Source organism: Siniperca chuatsi, linkage group LG21, assembly GCF_020085105.1.
Source record: "Siniperca chuatsi isolate FFG_IHB_CAS linkage group LG21, ASM2008510v1, whole genome shotgun sequence".
NCBI lineage: Eukaryota > Metazoa > Chordata > Actinopteri > Centrarchiformes > Sinipercidae > Siniperca > Siniperca chuatsi.
The window spans coordinates 14,272,613-14,296,020 of NC_058062.1; the positions used below are offsets into that span (position 1 = coordinate 14,272,613).

At 40.8% G+C, this 23,408-nt stretch overlaps 1 protein-coding gene across 2 annotated transcripts; it reads left to right on the top strand.

Annotated features, from left to right (window-relative positions):
• Window positions 1-11,586: 11,586 nt before the first annotated feature.
• Window positions 11,587-23,164, top strand: nptx2a (neuronal pentraxin 2a). 2 transcript variants are annotated; one of them, XM_044181045.1, is made up of 5 exons: window positions 11,587-12,552; window positions 14,368-14,614; window positions 16,867-17,111; window positions 20,012-20,191; window positions 20,840-23,164. In XM_044181045.1, the coding sequence occupies exons 1-5, from the start codon at window positions 12,103-12,105 to the stop codon at window positions 21,065-21,067; spliced, it is 1,350 nt and encodes a 449-aa protein (XP_044036980.1). In that variant the 5' UTR covers window positions 11,587-12,102; the 3' UTR covers window positions 21,068-23,164. The 2 variants fall into 2 exon arrangements, with proteins under 2 accessions (XP_044036980.1, XP_044036981.1); XM_044181046.1 differs by having other exon boundaries at window positions 11,588-12,552; window positions 14,371-14,614.
• Window positions 23,165-23,408: the final 244 nt, after the last annotated feature.

Sequence of the window (23,408 nt, forward strand, 5' to 3'; positions counted from 1 at the left end):
TGTTTGGGCACATTAAAATCTACTTACCGGAAATCTATACTTTAGTTCAGTTTGCATCTTTGCTACATCCTGTGCACTTATAACTTCTTGTAAAAATAGGTCTCACTTAAAGTTTAAGTGTGACTGAACAAGACATCCGGCTAATTTTGTGCACATACATTGTGCAGTTAGCTTCACAAGTCCTATGCACTGTAAACACAACAATATAAAATATCGTTGCATTTCTGTCACAGAAGTAGTTCTGCAGTATTCAAAATCTACTTGACATTATTTGATTAATATGCTATGTAGACCTGTTTATGTGCCCGACAGCACTTAGTTTTTATTCTAGGGCATCATCACACAGGTCATGCATGTTAAGTGGCACTGTGCCTGTTTTCTTGGTCAGTGTAATCCAGCTCATCAAAATAACCAACTCTATCTCATTTAACTAGAGCAACACGAAATGTAAATCAAGTCGTTGCCTTTAATGTTTCTCAGGAGAAACTGATGAACTTTATTTCCCTTTATTGGCCAATACTGTGATTATGACTATGACATTCAGACATTTGGTTGGATATGAGTCACATTATGGCACCCAAATGGTGCACACTAGGTACAGCTACGCACGCACACACACAAATGAAAAATAGAGCCAAATCAGATAGTAGGCTTTCAGATATGCCAGAGAGGAGAAGGTGGTAGAGAAGAAGACAGAGTAAAAAAAAAACAAATTATGACAAACACAAAGACACTGAATCCTACTCACATCAGACAAAGCTACACGTAATTCTTCCACGGATTTAGCTCTCAATACAGTATGGTCAAAACATCTGCTGAGTGATGCTTTGTAGACCAAAAAAAACCTTTTTTGCGGTAACTCTACAACTGTATATCTGTACTTTTCTAACAATATTACTATGGTAACATGATGATATTTTGTGGTAAGATCTTGACCTTTTACTTGGAATGTGAGAACTGTGATCTAAGATCACAGACCGGCAGCTTGTTTGACATGACGTGGCACTTACAGCCTCCTGTGACTCCAGAGCTGTGTGGCAAGACTTACATAATTTATCGTCAAACAAAGTTAGAGAAGTCTGGCATAGTTGTCATAGTCTTAAATACTTTTGTTGTGTTTTTTTGTGGGTTTGGACTGAACAAAATAGGCAGCAGGAGACTGATTCCATACTATGCATGTCTGGTAACTACTCTGTATGTTTCAGCAGTAAATAGAGAAATAAACATTCCCAAAGTAATTCAGCCCTGTGGTGAGCAAAACCAAACCTCATAAACTCAGAGTCCAACAAGTGAAGCCCACTGGATGCCATGACAAAGGCACGGCTGTTGCCTTTCTCTCCGCTAGTGCCTGCTGGGCCAGACAGCTTTACATTTGGTCCAGACAACATCTGGCAACCTTACACATCCAGAAGGTTCTATCTCTATCTCCCATGTCCCCTGGGTGTGGATGATGCCAAGCCTGAACCCCCCTTAGCTCAGTCCCCAGGATTCTCCGAATCCCGAGCCCAGCCGCAACCTGCTGCAGCTGGACCTTGGCGCGTTCTGTCTCCTGTGGCCTGCTTCTAATCAAAAACGGCCACAGTTGGCAGACAGCACCCGCAGTTAGGATATTATGAGACAGCCACAGACCTTTTGAGATCCCGTTGAGCAGTCAGTTATTTGGGGTGGGTCCCAGAACTCGGCTCAGAATTTTAAGCAGGGTCTGACCTCAGGCTTCCATATCATTGTCTATAAATGTTTACTGCATTGGTTATTGCCCTCATATTACCTATATTTCCTCATGGATTACACTGAATCTGAAGCCATATTGACACTATACCTTCCTTATATCCTCCCCAGAAAATATTAACTTGTGAAGGGAACTCACTAATAATGCATGAAATATTGATCTTTGTTAAATTCACTCCCATATTTCCTCGAAAATGAAAGACATACGTCAAAGGTAACCTCAAACTTTGATTGATTACTAGATTGGCCGACAAATCTATATAATGTGTGATCCTACATGTGTGATGTGTATGTATATCAAATTATGTTATGTGTGTAAAGATACATGTGTATCAAACTCAAGTATTAAACAAAGCACATTGTAGTTCTTCCAAGACGTTCTTCCTAGACTTTTCTTTTTTCTCCAACTTAATTCCTTCAGCAATGACAAATGACAGATAATTAAAGAAGTGTTGTTATGGAGCATGCTTCTCATCTCATCAGAAAATCAGAACTGACAATTAATTTGATGTGATTTTGTGTCTTACCCATTAACCATTTGATTTGATTGCCAGCTGAGTAGTTAACATTCTTCAGCCAAAAGAAAGTTTAGCAGGACTTCAGCCACAGAAACATCATTAGGCTACACTCAACAGACCTGTAACAACAGTGTCTTAAAAGAAACTGTAAAATTATAGCCTCAAACCAGCTATTAAAAGTTTTGCACTCTGTATGAATTTCAAGAAATACTAGAATCATCGTCCATGTTTCTAACGTGGCTTAAGAAGTGATATAGTTTTATGTTTTGGTCTTTCAGATCAATATTGGCATGTATGCATACACTTGTTTGAACCACGAAACAAACAGTGGATTACACCATTTAGTCATTTGACTCCATTAAAGAAAATGTACAGATTTCCAGTAGGGATGGGTACGAATATACTTACTAATTCCAATTACTAATCCGACACATACCTGATCAATCTTTTTTCCCCTATATGGTCTTTTTTACTTTTGTATGTATGTATCGTGAGCACGTGGACATATGAAAAAAATGCAGTGCATTCTAAAAAAAACGTATTGGCACATATGTAAGATGACATTTATTTGAAAAAGTTGGGGTTGTATTATCCATAACATCAGACATTCTATTTGAATGGAAAGAGTGTTTGCTGTAGAGAGTATTGCATTATGGGTTGTTTGTAGCCTTATTGTTGCTTGGCTAGGGCTTCAAGTCAATTTATAGTGGGTCTTTTAGAGTTAGTCGGCCTTAAAAGTGTTTAGGAAGCACAGTTAAACCCACAGGAGCTTCTGACTGGTCGTGTGATGTGTTTTACTGAAATTAATTCCCGATGAGTGAAACAGAAGCACACTCGGTGACCAAAGTCTAATATTCTGGTTGATACATTAAATGATTTTGATGTGCGATTACTCAATGTGGAATCGAGTATATTACAGATCACGACTACTCGATCTGTGAAAAACGTGAGAATCAACATCCCTAATTTCCATCGTCAGCACCTGCAGATTTGAGATCATAACTCGAGCGCTTAAAAAACAAGGCCCCTCACTGAAGATGCTGTTAACATCTGAGCAAATCAGGGCTAATGTGCTTCTTGTTTGAGTCTGCAGTAATAACAGTGGTGATTCACATCATGGTGTCAGGCTCCATCAGAATCTGAACATTGGCGTCTCAGTTATCAGTATGGACAAACAAGTGAACCAACATTGTAGTGCCCTCTGTCTGCAGTGGTTATTTATGTTGCTTTGAGGCTCAACGTTTCCTACAGAGTATTTCCAGGCTGTCCTGGAGGCAGCTGGCTCAACTTTTATCTGAGATTTATATCGTGTGTAACTGTGTATAACCTTCAAAGTCTTTACTCTGAATCTGTTCTGAAAGCCTTTCCTTCACACCAATAAATTGTACAAATTACCCTAACTGTTTTAATGAATTAATTTAATTTTAAAGAATCAGGAGTCTGCAATAAATAATCTTCATACAGCAAATCAAGTAGTATCTGATGATTCGTGTAAGAAAATAAAGTACACAACACACCAGAAACACTCTAACTCTCAAACAGTACCTATGTCACCTTCAAATGAGGCATACTACATCATCTCACCAAAATCTGTCTCGTTGGATGGACTGCTTCACTTTTGAGGTTAATTGATTTTCAGTTGCTTAATTTAAAGTGGGAGCTTGTTTTTCTGATCACACAGCTGAAATACGAGGCCAGCAGTTCTCTTGAGGCTGTGCAGCGCATTCCTCGTATTGCCCTCCAAACACTGGCCAGTTATTAAAATATAGAAAGAGATAAAACTCTCTCAGCAGTTAATAATATCCACCATTATTGTGCTAAGGGGCCTGTCTGTGAGAGCTGAGTGTATTTTATATTGCTCTCAACAATTGAGGTATGGTGAGGAGGGTCACTGGAGGACTAACTGCATTCTGAGCATCTCAATCGCAGCGAGTAAGAGCTATTTAATTGATTTCCTTCAGATTTTTTTTTTGCAGTTATCTATAAGAACTTTTACAGCAAAGCATACACACATGCACACACGGATACACATGTGCTAACACACACACACACACACACAACCACACAAACGTTGACTCACTCCCAGTCTTACGGCCAGGCGCTGATGGCAGACCATGTGGTGTTTGTGGGCGGTCATTCCCTATGGCAGCATGTGAATTACATAATGGCAACCTGTGAGCCACTCTGTTTGTTTTTATTTGTGGACAAGTCATTAAGAGCTGTGTGTTATAGGCCATAGACTGTGAATTGGACCTTATTGCCCTTCCACATGATGCAATGCTCACAGCCTTGAGAGCAATGAAACAAATTGCTCAGAACAATGACTGAGCTCTTAAGCATGTAAAGAATGAATCTGTTAAGAATGACTGCTAACCTTGAGGCGTGTTCATAATGGTTTACCTGATGACAGGTAAAAACCGCAGAGGCGTGCAAGTGGTTGGGAGAAAACTTACGGCAAAGTGCATACATATAGGTCTGAGTGAAAAAGTAAACGTTCCAATGCAGTCTGCCACTTCAGCCAACATCTCACGCCACTGTCTTGTATCATATGGCCCCGTGTCAATGCTCAAGTCATCACAAAGCTCAAGAGAAGCCGACATGTCTCCAATAACCTCTCCTTCCCGTGTTCTTACCCACTTCTTTAAAAGTGAGTGCTTCAAGAGTGTGATAACGTTCCCAAGACAGATAGAGATTAAGTTCTTTTCAATTTGAACTGGATGATTCTTTTGACTGCCTGTTCAACGCCACTCTCGACTTCAAAGGAATTGGCGGGCTTTTGAACAAAGTCAATCAGACCTTTTTTTTGGAAAGCAGCTGTCCTACATCCAGCGTGATAGCTGCATAAAAAGCCAATAATGATGTTCATGTGGAAAAATAATTATAATCTAATTTCACTTGGATGTGTCACGCAGAACTGCAATTAGAGGGGGCAAAGATTACCGTGTTTGTTTTCTATGCCGTATCCTCCTCCGCCAATTCATTTCACAAGGCTAATCATGAGTTGGGAACATGTCTCTGTTACAAAACCTTACCTCAAAAAGAGCAAAAACACCACAGAGTTTTATCCTTAAGTCAAGTTCTACTGCCTTAAAGGAGATTGGGGCGTGACAATAAACTCTCCCCAAAACTGCATTTGATACAGAGCCTGATGCCAGACATTATGTGGAGTCAGCAGCACAAGCCACCACGTGGCCGTTCCCCTGCTAAGCAACTCAGACTATGAGGTGAATATACTATCGAGTAAGTGCTTTCTACAGAATGTGCATCTCACAGACGCACGGAAAATTCTAGCTAGTACATGAGATACTAATAAATTGAGACTATACGTGATGCTTTCCCAAAACAAACGGAAGAATCAGTCATTTCAGGAAATACCCAGTACGTTTCCTATCGACAATCAGTGATAGTTTCTTTAATCATGACCATAATCGTTTCAGAACCTTAACCAAGTGGTTATTATTGTAAACATGATGACGAAGGTCCACTTACCTTAACAAAATAGTAATTTTAACCCAAACCACGATCTTTCCTTAACCCTAAGCAAGTTGTTTTTGTGCCTTAACCTTAACCATAGCAGTCAGATCAGAAAACGGTTTTATATTTATATTTGCAACTTTTTTTTTTAAGGCACTGACACATGATGTCGTCCTGCCGAAATGGGCACCAGATCAGAAAGTGCTTATGTGTTGTACTAGAGTGGGGTTACACGCGCCATATTTTGTTGTTTAAATTGGATCTGTTGGATAAATCAAAACCCAGATCCACTTGAGATCAAACTATTATGGAATCATGCAGCCCCTCCCTGGAAGTAAAAGTCCTCCATTAGAAATTCTACTCTGGTAAAGGAACAGAAGTCTTACCAGCAAAATGTACATAAAGTATCAAAAATAAAAGTACTGATTATGCAAAATGACCCATCAGAATGTTCAGTTACGTAGCTCCGAAGGTCCCGAAAGTTAATTTAAAAAAAAATCTTATTTGCAGATAATAAGATTTGTGTGCTCAAGTTATTATCTTCTGCAACAAGAAAACAATAATAATTTCTTAAATTCCAGGGCTCTCTTGTAAGTATTGCAGGAGAACAATTTACAAAATACTTTACATATGTATCCCAGCATATGCACAACTCCAACTTAAGCAGCTCTAATCAGCCACATAACTGAAAACACTTGTGTGGGTATGCAGGGCCTTTAATCTATAACAATGCATCATATTTTACAATTTTATCATATCATATTTGTATCTAAAATCAAAGTAACTAGCAACTATAGCTGTTAAATAGATGTAGTGAAGTATAAAGTAGACTATTTCACTCTGAAATGTATGTTTACAAGAAGCCAATATACAATATTACCCTAAAACAACCTAAGTTGTAAAGTCTGCTGCAAAACCAATTCAGCCCATAACACTCAAAAGTAAAAGCACCATAAAGCACAGTGCCAAACAACAATCAATGATAAGCTCAGGCACTATAAATGAGTAATGCATTTACAATTAATACCAGTGCACATACATAGGTAGACAGCAGCAGCATAAGAGCAGAGATTAGCAGCCAGCAGATGCCAAGACATCGCCTACAAGCAGATCTGCAGCAGACCAATAAAGCAGCCAGCAGCACACAAACACGGACTGAACAAAGCCAAAATGCCAGCTCACGGTATTCTTCTGGCTTGAAGTGGTGTTGGATGCCGACAGCTGATATGAGGAACGGATGGAGTCGCTGAATAGTGGCAGCAGCTGCGGGAAGTGTGTCACAAACACGATTATTCCCCCACAAAGTTGTCCTGAAGCGACATTACTGTTGGCAGGCGAGTTTGCTTATGAAATGTTACCTGAGCAGTGATACAGTAGAGTTTGCAATGGAGAAAAAAAGTGAGCAGGGAATTGACAGTTTAAATAGGCCGCTTTATTGCACAGGGTGTGTTGGATATACTGTATCACAGCAAGTAGAGTGTGTCATGTGAGTGTAGCAACACCACTCAGTTGTCAGTTTCTTTATGTCTATTCCTTTAATGTCAGGACTGGTAGTTTTTCCTCCTTCTATGACCGTATTACGCTATGCTTGATACTGTATGTATTCCATGTTAACTTCAAACAGTATGTTCACTATTACACTATCTTTTAATACAATGTGGTAATACCGAGCCATGAGCTTTCTTTCTGTCAGTAATGTTGAGTTTCTGAGCACTTCAGTAAAATGTCTTCAAAGCATAATGGAAATATACAATGTTTAGATGGTGCATTTGCTGTTTCAATTTCAAGAACCCCAGTTATCATAATTAGTATTCAGAGCTTTTGTATATTAGAATTTTCTAAAATGTGTTGGCTTTTGATTCATAATAATGTATACTAATAATGTCCAAGAATTAACTCCTGAAAGTCCACATCATTACACACTGTTATGATGGAACTTTTGGATGGACTTTGAATGCGAGCAAGTCTGACACTTTTTAAATTTATTTTGCTCAGTCTGGATGTGTCAGTGCATTTGGGAAAGTGAGTAAGTGTTTGTGTGTGTATTTCTATCATGCTTTTGTTTGATATTTTGTTTGTTATTTTGCTCTTTTGCTGTGTGTGTGTGTGTGTGTGTGTGTGTGTGTGTGTTTGTGCATACACATTGTCCATAAATGTGTGCTAACCTGTTTTACAGAATCTGACTCACAGATTTATTTCACATTTATTATGTGCTTCCATCTCATTTGTGTCAGTCTTGCTTGCTTTCAAATGCATGTGTTCATGTGTATAGTATGTGGCTGTGTGTAAAATGGGTGTGTGCCATCTTTGCTTGTGTGGGAGTTGTTCAGGCCACTGGCAGCTCTGACGGAGTCTGATTCACAGGACCGTTGGCCACATATCGCTGCTGAGCAGGTAGCCAGCAGCAGGTGGCACACATGTAGGGATGAGAACACAGGAAGACATGCTCACTGTTCTGGACGCTGTGACTAGCTGAGTGATCAAATGGCAGTGGGACTGTGTCATGCGGGGTGAGTGTGGCTCCAGTCAGAGGCTCTGAGTGTTCAGCATCCACTGCACTCACATCGCACAAGAGGTGGAACTCCACAGTAGTGAAATACCACAATGGTGCGTAAGAACGTGCACACAGGAAGATCTGTGGGTAGTGAAACATGCTTGTTAGTAAGATGTCAGACGTGTGAAGTATTGACCATGACCCTTAAAGTTGTTAATTCATCCAAAAGCATCAATTAGTCACTGTTAGTAACAGCTGGTGATGAGAGCTGCGAAGGCCCGGATGGTGCCATTACATTATTTTGAAATCTTATGTAGGTATGTGAATTAATTTAAAATTTTATTGTAAATTTGTGCTCTGATATATATTTCCATACTATATCTGGCAGTTGTACATTCATCTAATCATATATTCTTTGAATTTGCCTATGCTGTCTGATGAAGTAGGGGCTTGTAGTACCTATCTCGCCACCTATTCTATTTACAGTGTGAGTGCAGATTAGTGATGCATATCTACAAGTTAAAATAAAGAAAAATGCCATTTTACACAACGGTTGTGTGATAGATACTCCTCTTAAGAAACATCATTTTTTTTAAATTGTTGTTGACACTGTGTCAGAGAGTTTTATTCCAATTCTGGTCATTTTGAGGCTGTAGTTTGTGGGTTTGTTGTTTTTATTGAGAGGAATTTCTAATATTTTCGCTCACAATACAATGTATTGCTTTCCATCACAGCATACAGCAGTGTTTCTATTTTTATTTTTCTGGAAGCTCAGTGTAAATCAGTGCCTCTGTTTGTATGGACAAAAGTTCTGATTGCCTTGTGTAAAGTGCCAAGCAAAGCAACCTATCTCTGAAATGTATTACTTTAGATGGGAAACTCAACTTAGGATAAGAGTTCAATCCCTGCTGACTTCTTAACCCTCGCTGAAGGCGCTTAAAAAAGTAAAGTTACTTCACCGAGGCGCTCACCAGTTGCAACATGAAAGGGAAATAACTTTATCCCATCAACTTTGAAGTGAAAGTTGTCATCTCTGCTCAGTCTTCAGTACTCCCACTTCACCTCTGCCAGCTCCTCACTTACCGTGTTGGGGGGAGGATCAGGGAGGAGAAAAGGTTGCCATGGTGATTGTCTGTCCCTTCTCCCAGGGGAACCTGTCATATTAGAAACTGCCTTCCTTTGCAGTGACTTCACCGGCCGTTCCCTGTCAGTCACTGTGTGCCCATTGTACGCTGAGTGTGCATTAATGCCGGCTGACATTTAGCTCTCAGGCCCTGCCAACAGATAGGAGATGACGGCTGTGGCGGGGGGCATCGTAACACTGCACAGCACGTTAAGAGGGCATCCTGCATGAGCTATCACTGTCCCACTGCTTCAGCTTTTAAGGGAAACATCATCAGGAAATAAAGACTGATGAGGCAGTTTTGGAAAAAAAGATGTCTCAGTGCTCGATAACAGCGTTGCTGAGCTCGATTCATAATCTGAACTGAGCCAACGTCTGGCTTTGAAGTTTTTCATATTCTACAATTCTTAGCAGGTATCTGACAAACGCCTGCTCCCTTGTCTTAGTTTGACAAAACATGAAGGGAGCCCCAAACAAAACCTGCTGTGATACTTTTCACTGTCTGTCACTGGGAAAGAGGCTAATGGCTTCATCTGCTACTGACGAGTGTTTGCCTGCAGATTTCTAAATATATAGAAACGATAACATCAAAATCACGTTGCACACGCAAAAGCATAGCACTGCTGTGTACTTGGGTGCTGAAAGAATTTTTTTTTTCAAATATTGTTCTCTCTCTCTTTGGGTTATTTTGAGAAGAAATCCCATCCTGAAAAAGCTTTGAGATCATAGTTTTCTTCGAAGGTTTGACATGTTTCCACATGAAATAGGATATCGGGGTGAGATTTGTGTCAGGAGGGATTGGATTTGAATATTAGAAAATGTTTGTCTCATAGTAAAGTTTTTAGATACTGTGCCGCTCTCAATGGATGGATGGATGGATACATTTGTCCCACTTGGACTGAAACCAACACTTTGAGAAATTAAAACAGACAGAATCACAAATTGGGCATGCCATTTTTTCACTTGCTGTTTATGTAAAACTGTTACCTAATGGTTATAGAATAACCTCCTACCAGCCAGATTAAAGCAAACACCAAGGATTATTCGTAGTGCTATTTGGCCCAAGTTGCAAGAATTATACTTGCACACACAAATTGAGCCGCAATTGAACAAGTAAGCCTTTGCTGGCTTCATAATCCTCAATGAACAAAGTGGTCATTTCAAATAAAAATAATTACTACAGCACTGCGTCCGCACATCAGCAGCCTAATGTGCTCTATCAGCCCTACAGAAGGAAAATCTGTTACTGACTGGGTCTACATGAGCAGTTTCAAAAAAACAGAAAATAGAAACGTAAAATAACTAAGAAAAAGAAAGGTGCTATTCTTAAATGAGAGCAACCTGGGCCTGACCTCCATAACGCAGAGTACACTGACTGTAGAATTAACACTTATTTGTATGCTTTATATTATTTATAAGCAGGAAATTCAAATAGCAAACTAGAGCCAATGTATGACTTTATTCAGCATGACCATCATATTTTCACAGCATGAAGTGGGTTCTATATGGTCTGACTTGTGTCTCTAATTTGAATAATTGATTAATCTGCTCAGCAATGTGGATCAAAGTCATATTCTATCAAAGACAAGGCACAAATCCTGTCATTTCAAGAGTCAAGTGTAAAGTTTCACCAATGCAACAGAGCATGCTGTGTATAAAATGAAAGTCGTTTTATTATGCACAGATCAGTGAATGAGAGATGGCAATGTGGGGAACTGGTTTTAATTTTAGTCGCAACATCGAACTTCCCATTTGAACTGTGGATTTACTAATACTTCAAGTTTGACCTTAGACCAAAAAAGACATTTACTTCAAGCAGATTCAGACTCTGTGGGGCATAGAGAGTGCAACATCTCCCCAATGCAGGATCCAGACAGATGTGAAGTTATCCATCATTACTCAGAATATCACATTGTGAAATCATAGATGGTTTGGTGCTTATACATTCACAAGGGTCACATCATTCACAGCAGCTATACAGAGCTCATACAGTCCTTAAGAGGCCACTACCACACATACAGTATAAAAACAGGCAGCAACTGAAAACCCTTTTGGAGTACTAACTCTTAATGTGTTTTTTGTTTGTTTGTTTGTTTGTTTGACGTTAAGCTTCAGCCATTTAAGTAGGTCGTAAAAAGTCAATGAGACAAACTCATAGCATGACTTGGATCCACTGGGATTCAGTGATGACGTAGGCTGAAGCTGAATAACCGGAGCGCACAGATGATGAGCGGCAGCGTCAGTGCGCACCTCCCCATAATAATCCGGCTGAGCAGCGTCGCCGTCTTTTCAGCACCACTCACTGACAATCCAACCAACCGGAGAGGCGAGACAAGCAAAACTGACTTCTCTGCATCCTTCTGTGGATTTTCTTTTTTTCCACCAAGATAACAAATCAGTACAACTTTTTATTTCCCCAGTAAAGGAGCATCTGATTTTAATCTACCGACTTCCCACCTGAAAGTAAGAAGTTAGATTTATTGGTTTATTTTTCTAACAGGACCGACCATGTGGTTGTTGGATGTATGATTTTATGATTTTTTTTTTCACTGCGGATTGTCGTTTGTTTTTTCCATGTTTGCACTATAAACTAAGTTTGGTCTTTTTATTACACTTTGGCAGTCTAGAAACATGTCCGCAACCACTTGAATTAATGAGTTGTTATTGAAATAAGTTTGATTATTTTACGGGAGACCTCACACGTTCAGTCAGTAATAGGAGCCTTTGTTTTCCTTAAATACTTGGAATTTGTGTATCTAGTCGGGATGCTGACTTTAGTGGTTGGACTTTTGTACCTGGTCAGTGGACGCACGGTGCGAAGCCAGGATGCTACAGGTAGCCGCTTCGTTTGTAACGCTATTCCCCCGGGCGCAGAGCCGGGCTGCGGGTACGGTCCTACGGGGAACCGTGTCCAGAGCAGCAGCCTTATGGAAGACGAGCTGCGGAACACCATCATCCAGCTCCGGGAGACCATCCTACAGCAGAAGGAGACCATCGTGAGCCAGCAGGGGACCATCAAGGAGCTCAACTCCAAGCTGGCGCGCTGCGAGGCGGCAGCCGAAGAGTCGTCGCAGGGCAAGTCCCGGGGTCAGGGCTCCAGACGGAAGGAGTACGGCAAGAACACCATGGGGGACCTGCCCCGGGACCCCAGCGAGACCATAGACCAACTGGGCAAGACCATGCAGAGTCTCAAGGGTCGGCTGGAGAACTTGGAGGTAAAATGGCACAAACATGCAGCTCCTGCGTAAACATCCCAGCATTATTAATTACTTATATTATTGCCCATCAACATAGCCAACTGCAGTATATGTTTTGTTATCAGAGCTGCACGCGCCTCAGCAATGTCTTTCAGCATTTCACCAGTAATATGCCTTTCTGCAGAGCATGGCATACACGTCTGATAATACTCTGCAGGAGACCTCTCAGCAGAATCGTGAGATCAAAGGGTCACATAATCGGCATGTCACATCAATACGTTTTTAATCATCAAGAGATAACTGTGATGGTGAAACCCGCTGCATAGGAGTCATCAATAAGATATGAGCAACAAAAAATCTTGTCAAAGGTGTAACCATGCATGTGGTGCAGGGATTTGAAATGCAACCATGAATAATTTATACTGTGTGTGTGTGTGCGCGCGCGCGCACGTGTGTGTTCCATATGTTTTCTTTGCAGTCATGTGACTAATTATTCATAGCAGCTGATGAAATTCATTCCCAGATTTCACCTGCATCTGAGCACTGAAATTTTCATTTGAATCAAATGCTTAATGGTTTAGTGGTTCATATTCCTGTTGACCTGAGAGCTTTGCAGCTCAGCCAGCCCTCTGTTCAGTCTCAGGAGACCTCACCTCTGCTGTGTGCATTCATTCCACAAGGCTCAGAGATCACAGCTGATACTGAGGTCACCAATAGATCACCTAAGAACTATAGAAGAGTGGAAGTATGATATAAGCCAGGGTTTTAGCTCTTATGTCATATCAACAGTGTAGTACATTTCTTCACCATCTGACAGCCCTGATAAACAATCATAATACTGTTAAATTCAAGGTTATTTCTATATACAGTATGCTGCATTGCTGATCCATCCATCTCTCCATTCCCCCACTCTCCCTCTCTCCTTGATTGGAAGCTTTAATACCCTGATCAAATCAAGGATATACTGCGGCTGTGAGGATACATATTATATTGTATTTTACTCACATATCTATTGATCTGCTTAACATAATGATTATTGCAAGACTGGTATTGCTGATGGCATATGGCTCCCTGGAGCTGGACCTGTCTCACTAATCAAAGCCATCTGCATTATCTCTACAATTGCATTCTGGACCTTGCAATTGCTTCAGTGCCAGATTACCAGACAATCTTTCATTTGAGCTATTCACATATAAATATATATATATATATTCACAGATAAATCAAACTCTGTGAATGTGTCACAAAGTGAACCAGCAGGCCAACATCAACACAGCTTTAGAAATGAACATCTGAGGGCATTTCTGCTGCATAGTGAAAGCACCACCTATAAGCGTGGGCCTGTAAAACATTCGCGATCATGCCTGGTGTGAACGCTGGGTGACGTCACACATGGCACCTACCTTTAATACCCGACCCAGCCATGGGTGTTTGGCAGGTCACCAATCAAAGTCTGCCACAGGGACACACAGTCTTCATTTTGATATTGCTGTATCAAAACAATGGTGCTAAAAGGATATCAAACCTAAAAGGTAGATAAGATCATCTACTGCAAATCTGGGTCTTTATGGGGAATGAATGCCTGTTTGAGTGCACAGGATTAACTGGATTAAATGTCTGTGTCATTGTTCATATGTGTCACTTCCTTCTGCCCCTACACTATCTATCTATCTATCTATCTATCTATCTATCTATCTATCTATCTATCTATCTATCTATCTATCTATCTATCTATCTATCTATCTATCTATCTATCTATCTATCTATCTATCTATCTATCTATCTATCCTCCTTTCTGCTGTTCCCTGCAATCTTTCCCACTCTGCCTCCCAGCAGCAGAGTTTGCGTCTCCCCAGCACAAATGTGTCAGCTGGGGGTGTCTCGGCACTGACTCCACTGCCACCAGAGCTGCGGGAGCTGCTGCGGCAGCGTCTGGGGGCGCTGGAGACCCAGCTCCTCCGGAAGGTGGCTGAGCTGGAGGAGGAGAAGAGCCAGCTCTACAATGAAACAGCAGCCCACCGCCAACGCACCGAGAGCACTCTCAATTCCCTCCTGGAGAGGATCACCGAGCTTGAGAAAAGTAAGTGATACAATGGGTGCTGTGAAAAATGTTGGCCAGATTTAATGCCAGACTTTTTGTTGTTTTTTTGTGCGTGCCAGATTTAACACTAATTAGTCAATCCCTGTGCAAATTTCTGATGATGCAAGTAAAAACCTCACAACATAGTTTTTTCTCAGAGCCATTCTCGGAGAAGCTCCTGGTCTTGAAAATAAGGCTTGGAAAGCAACAGTGAATGCTTAATTAGTTTAAGAAATATTAGGGGGAATGTCCACACTCCAGGGTATCACTTTGATGGTAGACGTCAAAGCAACGCAAATATATCTCTGCCCAAAGGGAAATTATTTTAAAAGATTATCTCACCGCTCACTGGACACTTCCTGTAGGCCCATGTCCCCTCAGGCTCAGTCGATTCAGTCAGTGGCTGTTTGAGGATACAAGGTTTAATCAAAGTTAATTCCTCAGATTTAAAGTAGGTGAGCACAACAGCACACCCACCAATACAATATAATGAGTCAACACAATAGTTCCATAATAAACACTACCTTTGTGAGCATTATTAAGTTCAATTTACATCATGACGATGCCAGAGAGGTGTTGATTCAATTCTACAGTGACTTTTGAGGCTTCGGTTTGTGGTGTTGTTTTGTCAGCTGGAAATGTGAGGCTTTTCCCTACTCTTCTCCCTGCTCTGGACTTACAAGAAGGAATACTGGGATGAAGTCCAGCACCCCACGATCCTCAGAAGCTTGAGCTTATGAATGAGGAGCTCAGAGGTAGTGGCAGGAGACCATTCACTCTGAAAAACATTTTTTATTTACATGATATTCTTTCTTTCTCTTCCTTTGTGTTTTGTTGTGGGTCAGAGTGGTTTGACTGGTTCTGCATGGACACACCCTGCTTCCAACACGAGCCTATATTGTAAACCTTTCATTCAGTGTTGCGGCTGCACCACATAGCCAGAGAAATGGTGGTTTTAACAGTAGCAAAGCCTCAAATACTCTACTGAACACTGTGGTTCAATCCCATTAAAGTATGCAACATGTTTCCTTGGTGCAAACCCACTGCAAAGAAGCATATGTGTGAGTGGGTTTTGCAACTCCTTTTCTCCTGTTTTATTTTCATTTTCCTTTAAATTTTCACTAAGCTTCTCTCTGGGTCTGTCTTTCTTTCTTGATGTGAAGCTAGTGAGCTAATGCACTAACATGGAAGCCTGAAAATAATAAACATAGTAGGTTTTGTATTTTTAGCTATGCTAGCAGCATGGCTGCAGGGATGGCAATGTTGGTCTGTCTGTTTTTTGGTCGGTCCACCACTGACTATTGAATGGATTGCTGTGACATTTGCCAGATATATTAAAGTTCCCTAGAGGGCCAATTCTAATGACTTTGGTGATGCCCTGTCTTGACATTTTTGTTTTTTATTAAAATATCTCGGCATGGATGGATTGCCGTGAAATTTGGTACAGACATTCCTGTTCCTCAGAAGATGAATTGTCATAACTTTTATCCCCTGACCTTTAGTCTATCGCCATCATCAGGTCAAAATTCGAATTTGTCCAATACTTCAGTTTATGACCAAATACCTGCAAAACTGATGACATTCCAATCAGCCCCAGTTGTACTTTGTTTTTAGTGCTAATTAGCAAAAGTTAGCATTCTGACACACTAAACTAAAATGGTGAACATGGTAAACATTATACCTGAAAAATATCAACATGCTAGCATTATTATTGTGAGCATGTTAGCATGCTGATGTGAGCATTTAGATCAAAGCACTGCTGTGCCTAAGTAGCTACAGCCTCACAGAGCTGCTAGCACGGCTGTAGACTCTTAGTTTTGTTGTGACCTGGGACTGCATATGGCACATTGGTTTTTCCTCTTGCAGATGACGGACTGGTGACAAAATGACTTACACGTACTAGCCCACACAACTAAAAATCACCTGTTATCTCAGTGATGTGATATTAGAAGAACCTGGCCAACGTTATCAGCATTTTTAGTAGTCTAGTCCATTTTTCCTTTCCTTTATGTTTACTTTGCAAGAGCCAAAATGCTTCTTACAAGTGATCCACACCTTCAGCCTTGCAATGTAATGTAATCGCCGTTCCATGTATCTATTTGTGTCACCGTCAGTCAGACAATTCCTGCTACAATCTTCAGCATCATCATCATCATCATCAGAAGAAGAAGAAGAAACAAAAGAAGACTTTCTTGATCAAGTCATAACACATTCAAACTTTTTGACCATATGTACTCATTATCCATCAACAGGTAATAATGCCTTCAAGTCACCCGAGGATTTCAAGGTGTCCCTCCCTCTTCGTACTAACTACCTGTATGGACGCATCAAGAAGAGCCTCCCAGAAATGTATGCCTTCACTGTGTGCATGTGGCTCATGTCCAGCGCCAGTCCCGGCATAGGAACCCCTTTCTCTTACGGCGTGCCCGGCCAGGCCAACGAGATAGTCCTCATCGAATGGGGGAACAACCCGATTGAGCTACTAGTTAATGACAAGGTAGGTCCATAATGAGAAACTGGAGCCTTGCTTCACAGTGTTCGTTAATTATTTGTTGATAGAAAGGAGAGCAACTCTAATTCTTTCACTCTGCCCTGATTTTCTGAAGAGCTACTTGAGTACTTGAGTCAGAAGCTCAGAATCATGTATTATTTGCCTGGCAACACTGTTGGCTGTAATGATGGTAGTTAAATGCAAGTTAAATGCAAAGAACGTATGAATATGTTCATGTTGGTCTGTTTTGTGGTGTGAAACAAGCAGATAGCTGCTGTATGTACATGTAAGTGCAATTATGATACAGCTGAGAGGAGATTCACTGACCATCAGCTCTGAATATTTAATTTTGCACCTTATAAACATTTAATATCATTGACCCACATTCCACGCACACCCAAGAATAACAGTAATTCATTAGAGAACTTATGCTGCCATGTGTGCTCATTTGAAGACCTAGTCTTCTTCGCTTTCTGTAGACACTGTATTGTTGCTACACAGTCACATACTGTGAGCTTTCAGTCAGCTTACGGGGTTTCAATTAACACAACACAAAACAAAGTGGTAGAAACATACATGAATATTTTATGGAATTTTGTCTTGGAAGGAAAAGAATTGTAATTGTTATATCAATGTAAGCTGTAATATTAGATTTCCTGATGGCACAGTTGCTTTTGCAGCAGTGTAATGTTGGATTTGGAGGAATGTTTTAGCAAAATGTTGCCTCACTGGAGAGGATCTTTCCCCCCACTGTCTTGTTTATGTTGGACGTTATTGGCACAGGCAGGTCTCCTCACAGCTTTCCCTTCACCATGCATTATACATGTGTTCAAGTCAGACAGATGAGAGAAAGATGGTGGGAGAAAGGGGTGAGAGTGTGAGGGAAAAAAAAGAGGGAAAAGGGTTAGGAAATAGAAAAGCTGCAGAGCTTTAAAGGTGACAGAGTGCGGAGAAGAGAGAGGGGGAAAGAGCGAACGATCAGAAGATGCCAGGAAAAAGGAAGTTATAATATGCTGGAAATGGAGAAAGAAAGCAACAGAGCAAAAGAGAGCGAGATGGAGGAGAGTGCGACAAGACTTGTGAATATGATTACCATATGTGCAGCAACAACAGTACATCCATGTGTTGAACGTATTCACAGCGATAACGGGGTCCACTGGGGCACATTGTTTATGCTGTTCATTTGCCTGCATACTGAGAGGGAAGCAGAAAGCTGCCTCGACAATATTAATAAGTGCAATGTTGTCTGCATTTTCTGTCTGTGGTTGGCCATGCGGAGAGGGAATCTTTAGTGTTATAAAGTCACAACTTCATCAGGATAGTCAGTCTGTTTGTTCCCGAAAATCATTGATATCTCGTGATTTTTTTCTCCAACGTTCAAATCAAGTAAAACATGGTCATGGCATCTCCATTTTCCAATCAAATGTGGCTGCCAGGAGTTTAATCTGTAATGGATTCAACTGGTCTTGTACAACATTCAAAATGAGTTATTTTGGCATGTGTGCATGTGTAATCCGATGCTTATAAATCTGGTGTTTTCCAAATTTTAAAAACACTTCAAGCAATTCTATGCGGATTATTCTGGATTATTCCAGAATTTTCCTAATACTATTCGAAATTCTTATGGTCATGTTTTTGTTTGACATCATGCACGTGAGCTCATTTTTTACAACAACTTTTATCACTCTTGGTCAGAAGCAGATACTTTACTGACTTCTTCTCTTCTCATATGACCTTCTAAAACATTTTTTGCAGAACCTTATCTGCAGCATTTTGGAGCTAAAGAGCAAAATGTCTTTTGAACCATCAGTAAAATACATCATGGGCCTTTTTCACAGCAGACTTTATAGCAGGAGAAGCATGCCTGCATAACTTTACCAGTACCAGCGGCCTAGTATTGTTCATCGTTGGCTCAGTGAAACACAAAACAAAGTTACATCTGTGCTTTTCCTGCTTTGACAAGTCAAAAGTCTAATTTGAAAAAGGCCTATAGGAAAATAATAATTTCTACTATGTAATAACTGTAAAATTGTACCTTTTATGTTTTGGGAATGAGATCATTTATAGTCATTTAAATGAAGACGAATGAGTCATGTATTCATTGTAGTGTATGCCCTGTGGATGTGGTGTTTTAATATGAAGCTCTTTGTGTGCAAATCCTCATGGCTGTCATATGTTAAGTGCTGCAGAATATTTGACAAGAATTTATTTTTGATTTTAAGAGCCTAAATCTTTAAACAGTTTCAGACTACCCCAACGCAGAGAGACTTATAATAAATCTGCCAGTGTTCCTTGTAGTCTCAGTGGCATTAAGATGTCACTTGACGTCCTCAATCAGGTCAGTTGCCTCTGTAATTGCAAGTGACTTGTATATTATTTTCAGTGACTCTTCCCATTTTTTCAGGTTTAAATGTATCTGGAGTTGTATCTGCAACAATATAGGAGTGTGAAGTAATTCTGTAGGCTCATGCGAAAAAGGCTAATGAGTTACATACTCATAATCTCATGTGTTGCACTGTATCCTCGGAGGACTATGATGTCATTGGTTGGTAAAATAACCAGTTGTTTTACTTTGATCTATGAACAAAGCACAAAAGCATGAGAGGACACTGTTTTGCTGTTAGCTACCCGACTGCTTTGAAGGATGTTCTATCCCTTGATTTCACCTGGGTAATCTAAATTTTATATGTCACACCGGCTCATCTGGAGAATTCTCTGCAGAGGGCTGTCTCTTTGAAGCCCTAACCCTTCTAATTGCCGTCCTTGTTTCTAACGTGCCACAATTAATCTCAAACCTCTCTTGACTCATCTTGCCTCCTTGATACTCCCCTTCTCCCTGCTCCTTGATCTTTGGCCTGCTTCCCTGCCTTCATGTTACTCACCCTTTGCCTTCATCTCCTGATCAGGTGGCCCAGCTCCCTCTGTCAGTGAGTGACGGCCGCTGGCACCACATCTGCATCACCTGGACAACCAGAGATGGTTTCTGGGAGGCTTACCAGGATGGCGAGCGTCTAGGCACAGGGGACAACCTGGCCCCCTGGCACCCAATTAAACCTGGAGGGGTGATCATCCTGGGCCAGGAGCAGGTGAGATGCTTAGGTGGTAAAGAACAGGTGTGTGTGTGTGTGTGTGTGTGTGTGTGTGTGTGTGTGTGTGTGTGTGTGTGTGTGTGTGTGTGTGTGTGCACGAGTGTGTGTTTTTTCTTGTGTGTCAGTAAGATCCCTGTGTGTATTCTCCTCTGAGGTCTGTGCCGGAGGCGCAGACCAGCAGGGGAGAGGAGGCAGAGATCCTCTTCTCACGCTATCATGGCCCTTTCAATGTTACCTCATTCATCTATCTCCAAACTGCACCTTTACGCCCTTGGGAGCTGCGTTAGCGGGTTATTCTAGCGTTTAGCTCCATGACAGCACCATGAATATGCTTCAGAAATGTACAGTGACGTGTGAATAATGTCCACAGAGAGCCATTAACTCATACTGCACTAGTTTGGAGCCAAAGGAGAGCTGTGTTGTTTTATGTTTCAGTCATTCACACAAGGTGAGATTGCTGCATGTTGCATGATATTGGAGGTTGCACAACACTTAGATATTTTAAAGTGGCAGTACACTGAAAAATATTCAGTCGTTTGGCAGTTAGATGAAAATCAAACAGAATTGATTCATTTGAATTAAGGTCTGTTTACATTTCCTTCAGAAGTTAACTTATAAACATTCATCCTCTGTTTCTCCATGAAGGACATAGTCGGAGGCCGTTTTGACGCCACGCAGGCTTTTGTGGGCGAGCTGAGCCAGTTCAACATGTGGGACCGAGTACTGCGGCCTGTGGACATCATGGGTCTGGCCAACTGCTCAGCTTACATGCCGGGCAACGTGGTTCCTTGGATTGATGCTAATGTGGAAGTGTTTGGTGGTGCAAGTAAAGCTGCTCTGGAGATCTGTGAAGATCGTGCTTTTGATTCCTAAAGGATCTGATGTGAAGAAATCCAATATCGCCACCGGGATCGAGGAGCTATGTATTTGGACTGTTTGTTGCTTCAGTCAAATCCCAAAGGAAAGGGTATCAGTGCAACATTTTTACGTATTTATGCTCTGACTGTGTAGTCGCAAAGACTCAATGTTTATTGCACTCAGATTCACATGTTGATGTGTCCATTCAATTTGAACCCTGAGGATGTTACAGGAGACTTTGAATTAGTCTGCTCATGTGAAGAAGATATGCTGTTGCATCAGTCTACTGTAATGATATGACATTCTGTGTTTTCTCTTCAGTAAATCAGCTTTCATTTGACTCCTCTTTGAAAACAGATCTTTTTGGTTGCATTCCTTATATTGACAATGCTGCACTGTAATCGTAGTGAATGTGAGCTCAAACAGGCTTTGATGTGTTGTGTGGAACACTATTCCTGAGTTACATGGTAGAGTACTACATGCTGTGAGCCCCGTCGCTGTTTAAAGAGCAATGAGGCACCGAACCAGAAGCGTAATGAAATGAGGTGGATGCTCCTGAGTTCAAACAGAACACTCGCAAAAATCAACACTAGCTGTTGATTATTTTGAGACATCCCAATGTGGCAGAATATCTAATATTATGCATGAGCCCGAGCAGTGAATGGAAGTCAGTTCAGAAGTGGCAGTGCATGCTTTCTGTCAATACACAGAGTGTGTGTGGTGCGTCCAAATAAGCCAATGCAGTGTGCTGATATTACATAAGTGTGTGTGTGTGTGTGTTTGTGTGTGTGTGTGTGTGTGTGTGTATGTTCATGCACGTATGGCTTGTCTTGCGTGTAAAAAGACCAGAGATTATGAGGGAGGGAGGTCATTTTCATTCTTGTAAATCTATGTTTAATACCTCTCTGCCCCTTGAGCAGCTGCCATATCCCAAACAGCTTTATGGATGGGCTGACAGCTGCCCAGGACTGGCGTATCGACAGAGCTGTGCAGCCGAGTGCCCAGTGAGGGCAGGGACTGGGCTTGACCTTCAAGGACGATCCTTAATTCCTCATCTGGGTAGTAATTATCTGTGTTCATGAATGAGTGTGGCGGTGAGCAGCCACTGGTTTGCTGGTGTTTCTCACAGCTAAGTGTGTCATAATCGATAAGATTTTCAGATGTAGACGGGATGTCAAATGAGAGCAGCACTCTATGGACACTATGAATGGACTCTGGTCTTAATTGCCTCTCAATGAACAAGAAGAATAGTTTTGATCCATGGATGTTATATATTTTTAAAAATGGTGGGAATCAATTTTGGCACCGCTTAGTGAATAACATTTACGCTTTTTGCAACTTAATTAATGTTAGTCCTTAATGTTGTGGTGGACATTTGTTTCAATGCTGTTTGTTTTTGATAAACAGCAAAATACTGTTATAAAGCCTGGTGCTGGAGCCTCATAAGGAAACAATGTAAAAGAGGCAACAAAGACATTAACCTCCAGAGTTTCTTTTTTTTTTCTTATCCTTATGGAATTTCCTTACTGAGTAGACACTAGTACAAAAGCCATTAAAACACAATGTCCACGATCTTAAAAAATGCAGTTGAATATAGAATAGAAAAATGCAGATATGATGCAGTAGGTTACTGGACAGCGCAGATTGTTATAAAAGTGAGGGTGCACACTCAACATTATAAGGACTTGTTGGATATGTCACCAACATGTTGTGATTGTTCCTCTTTTTGAGTGTTTTTGTTAACAATCTTTCCATGTAAAATCAAGAGGCGTCTTTCCTGTAGAAATTGTATTTTTCTTGCTTTTTTTCTGCTCATGATTTTTGTCCATTAGCAGCACATTATGTAAAAAAAAGCAGAAGTACTTATAGAAATGCTTTGTTTATATGGTGAATGGCCTTTTGTGAGAACCATATGTGCTTTTGCCTGTGGACAATTCAAACTATATTTCAGCTTTTAAAGCACTAGCAGCACAGACAATGAGAGACACAAGAAAAAGAAAAAAGTGTTTGCTATCATTGTTTTAAAGTCACCTTTGTGTGCAGTACCCATTGAAGTTTTTGCCATGTGGCTGAATGTCCTTTTGCACCCAATAAAAGAGTGAACAAGTTCCAGAGGTGTGGCAATAAAAGCGGCAACTCAATAATATGACAGAATAACTAAACAGCTCTTTGATCAGTTGAAGCATGTTTGATTGAAATATCATTGCACTGCATTAGAGATTAAGTCAAAGTGGAGTGTAACCCTGCCATGGTCATGCACCATTCTTCATTGATTTTTCCTAATAAGGAAACCATACTTTAATCTTTGATGGAGATTAACATAGCTCACTATTTTGACATTTCTGGCCATGTAGGC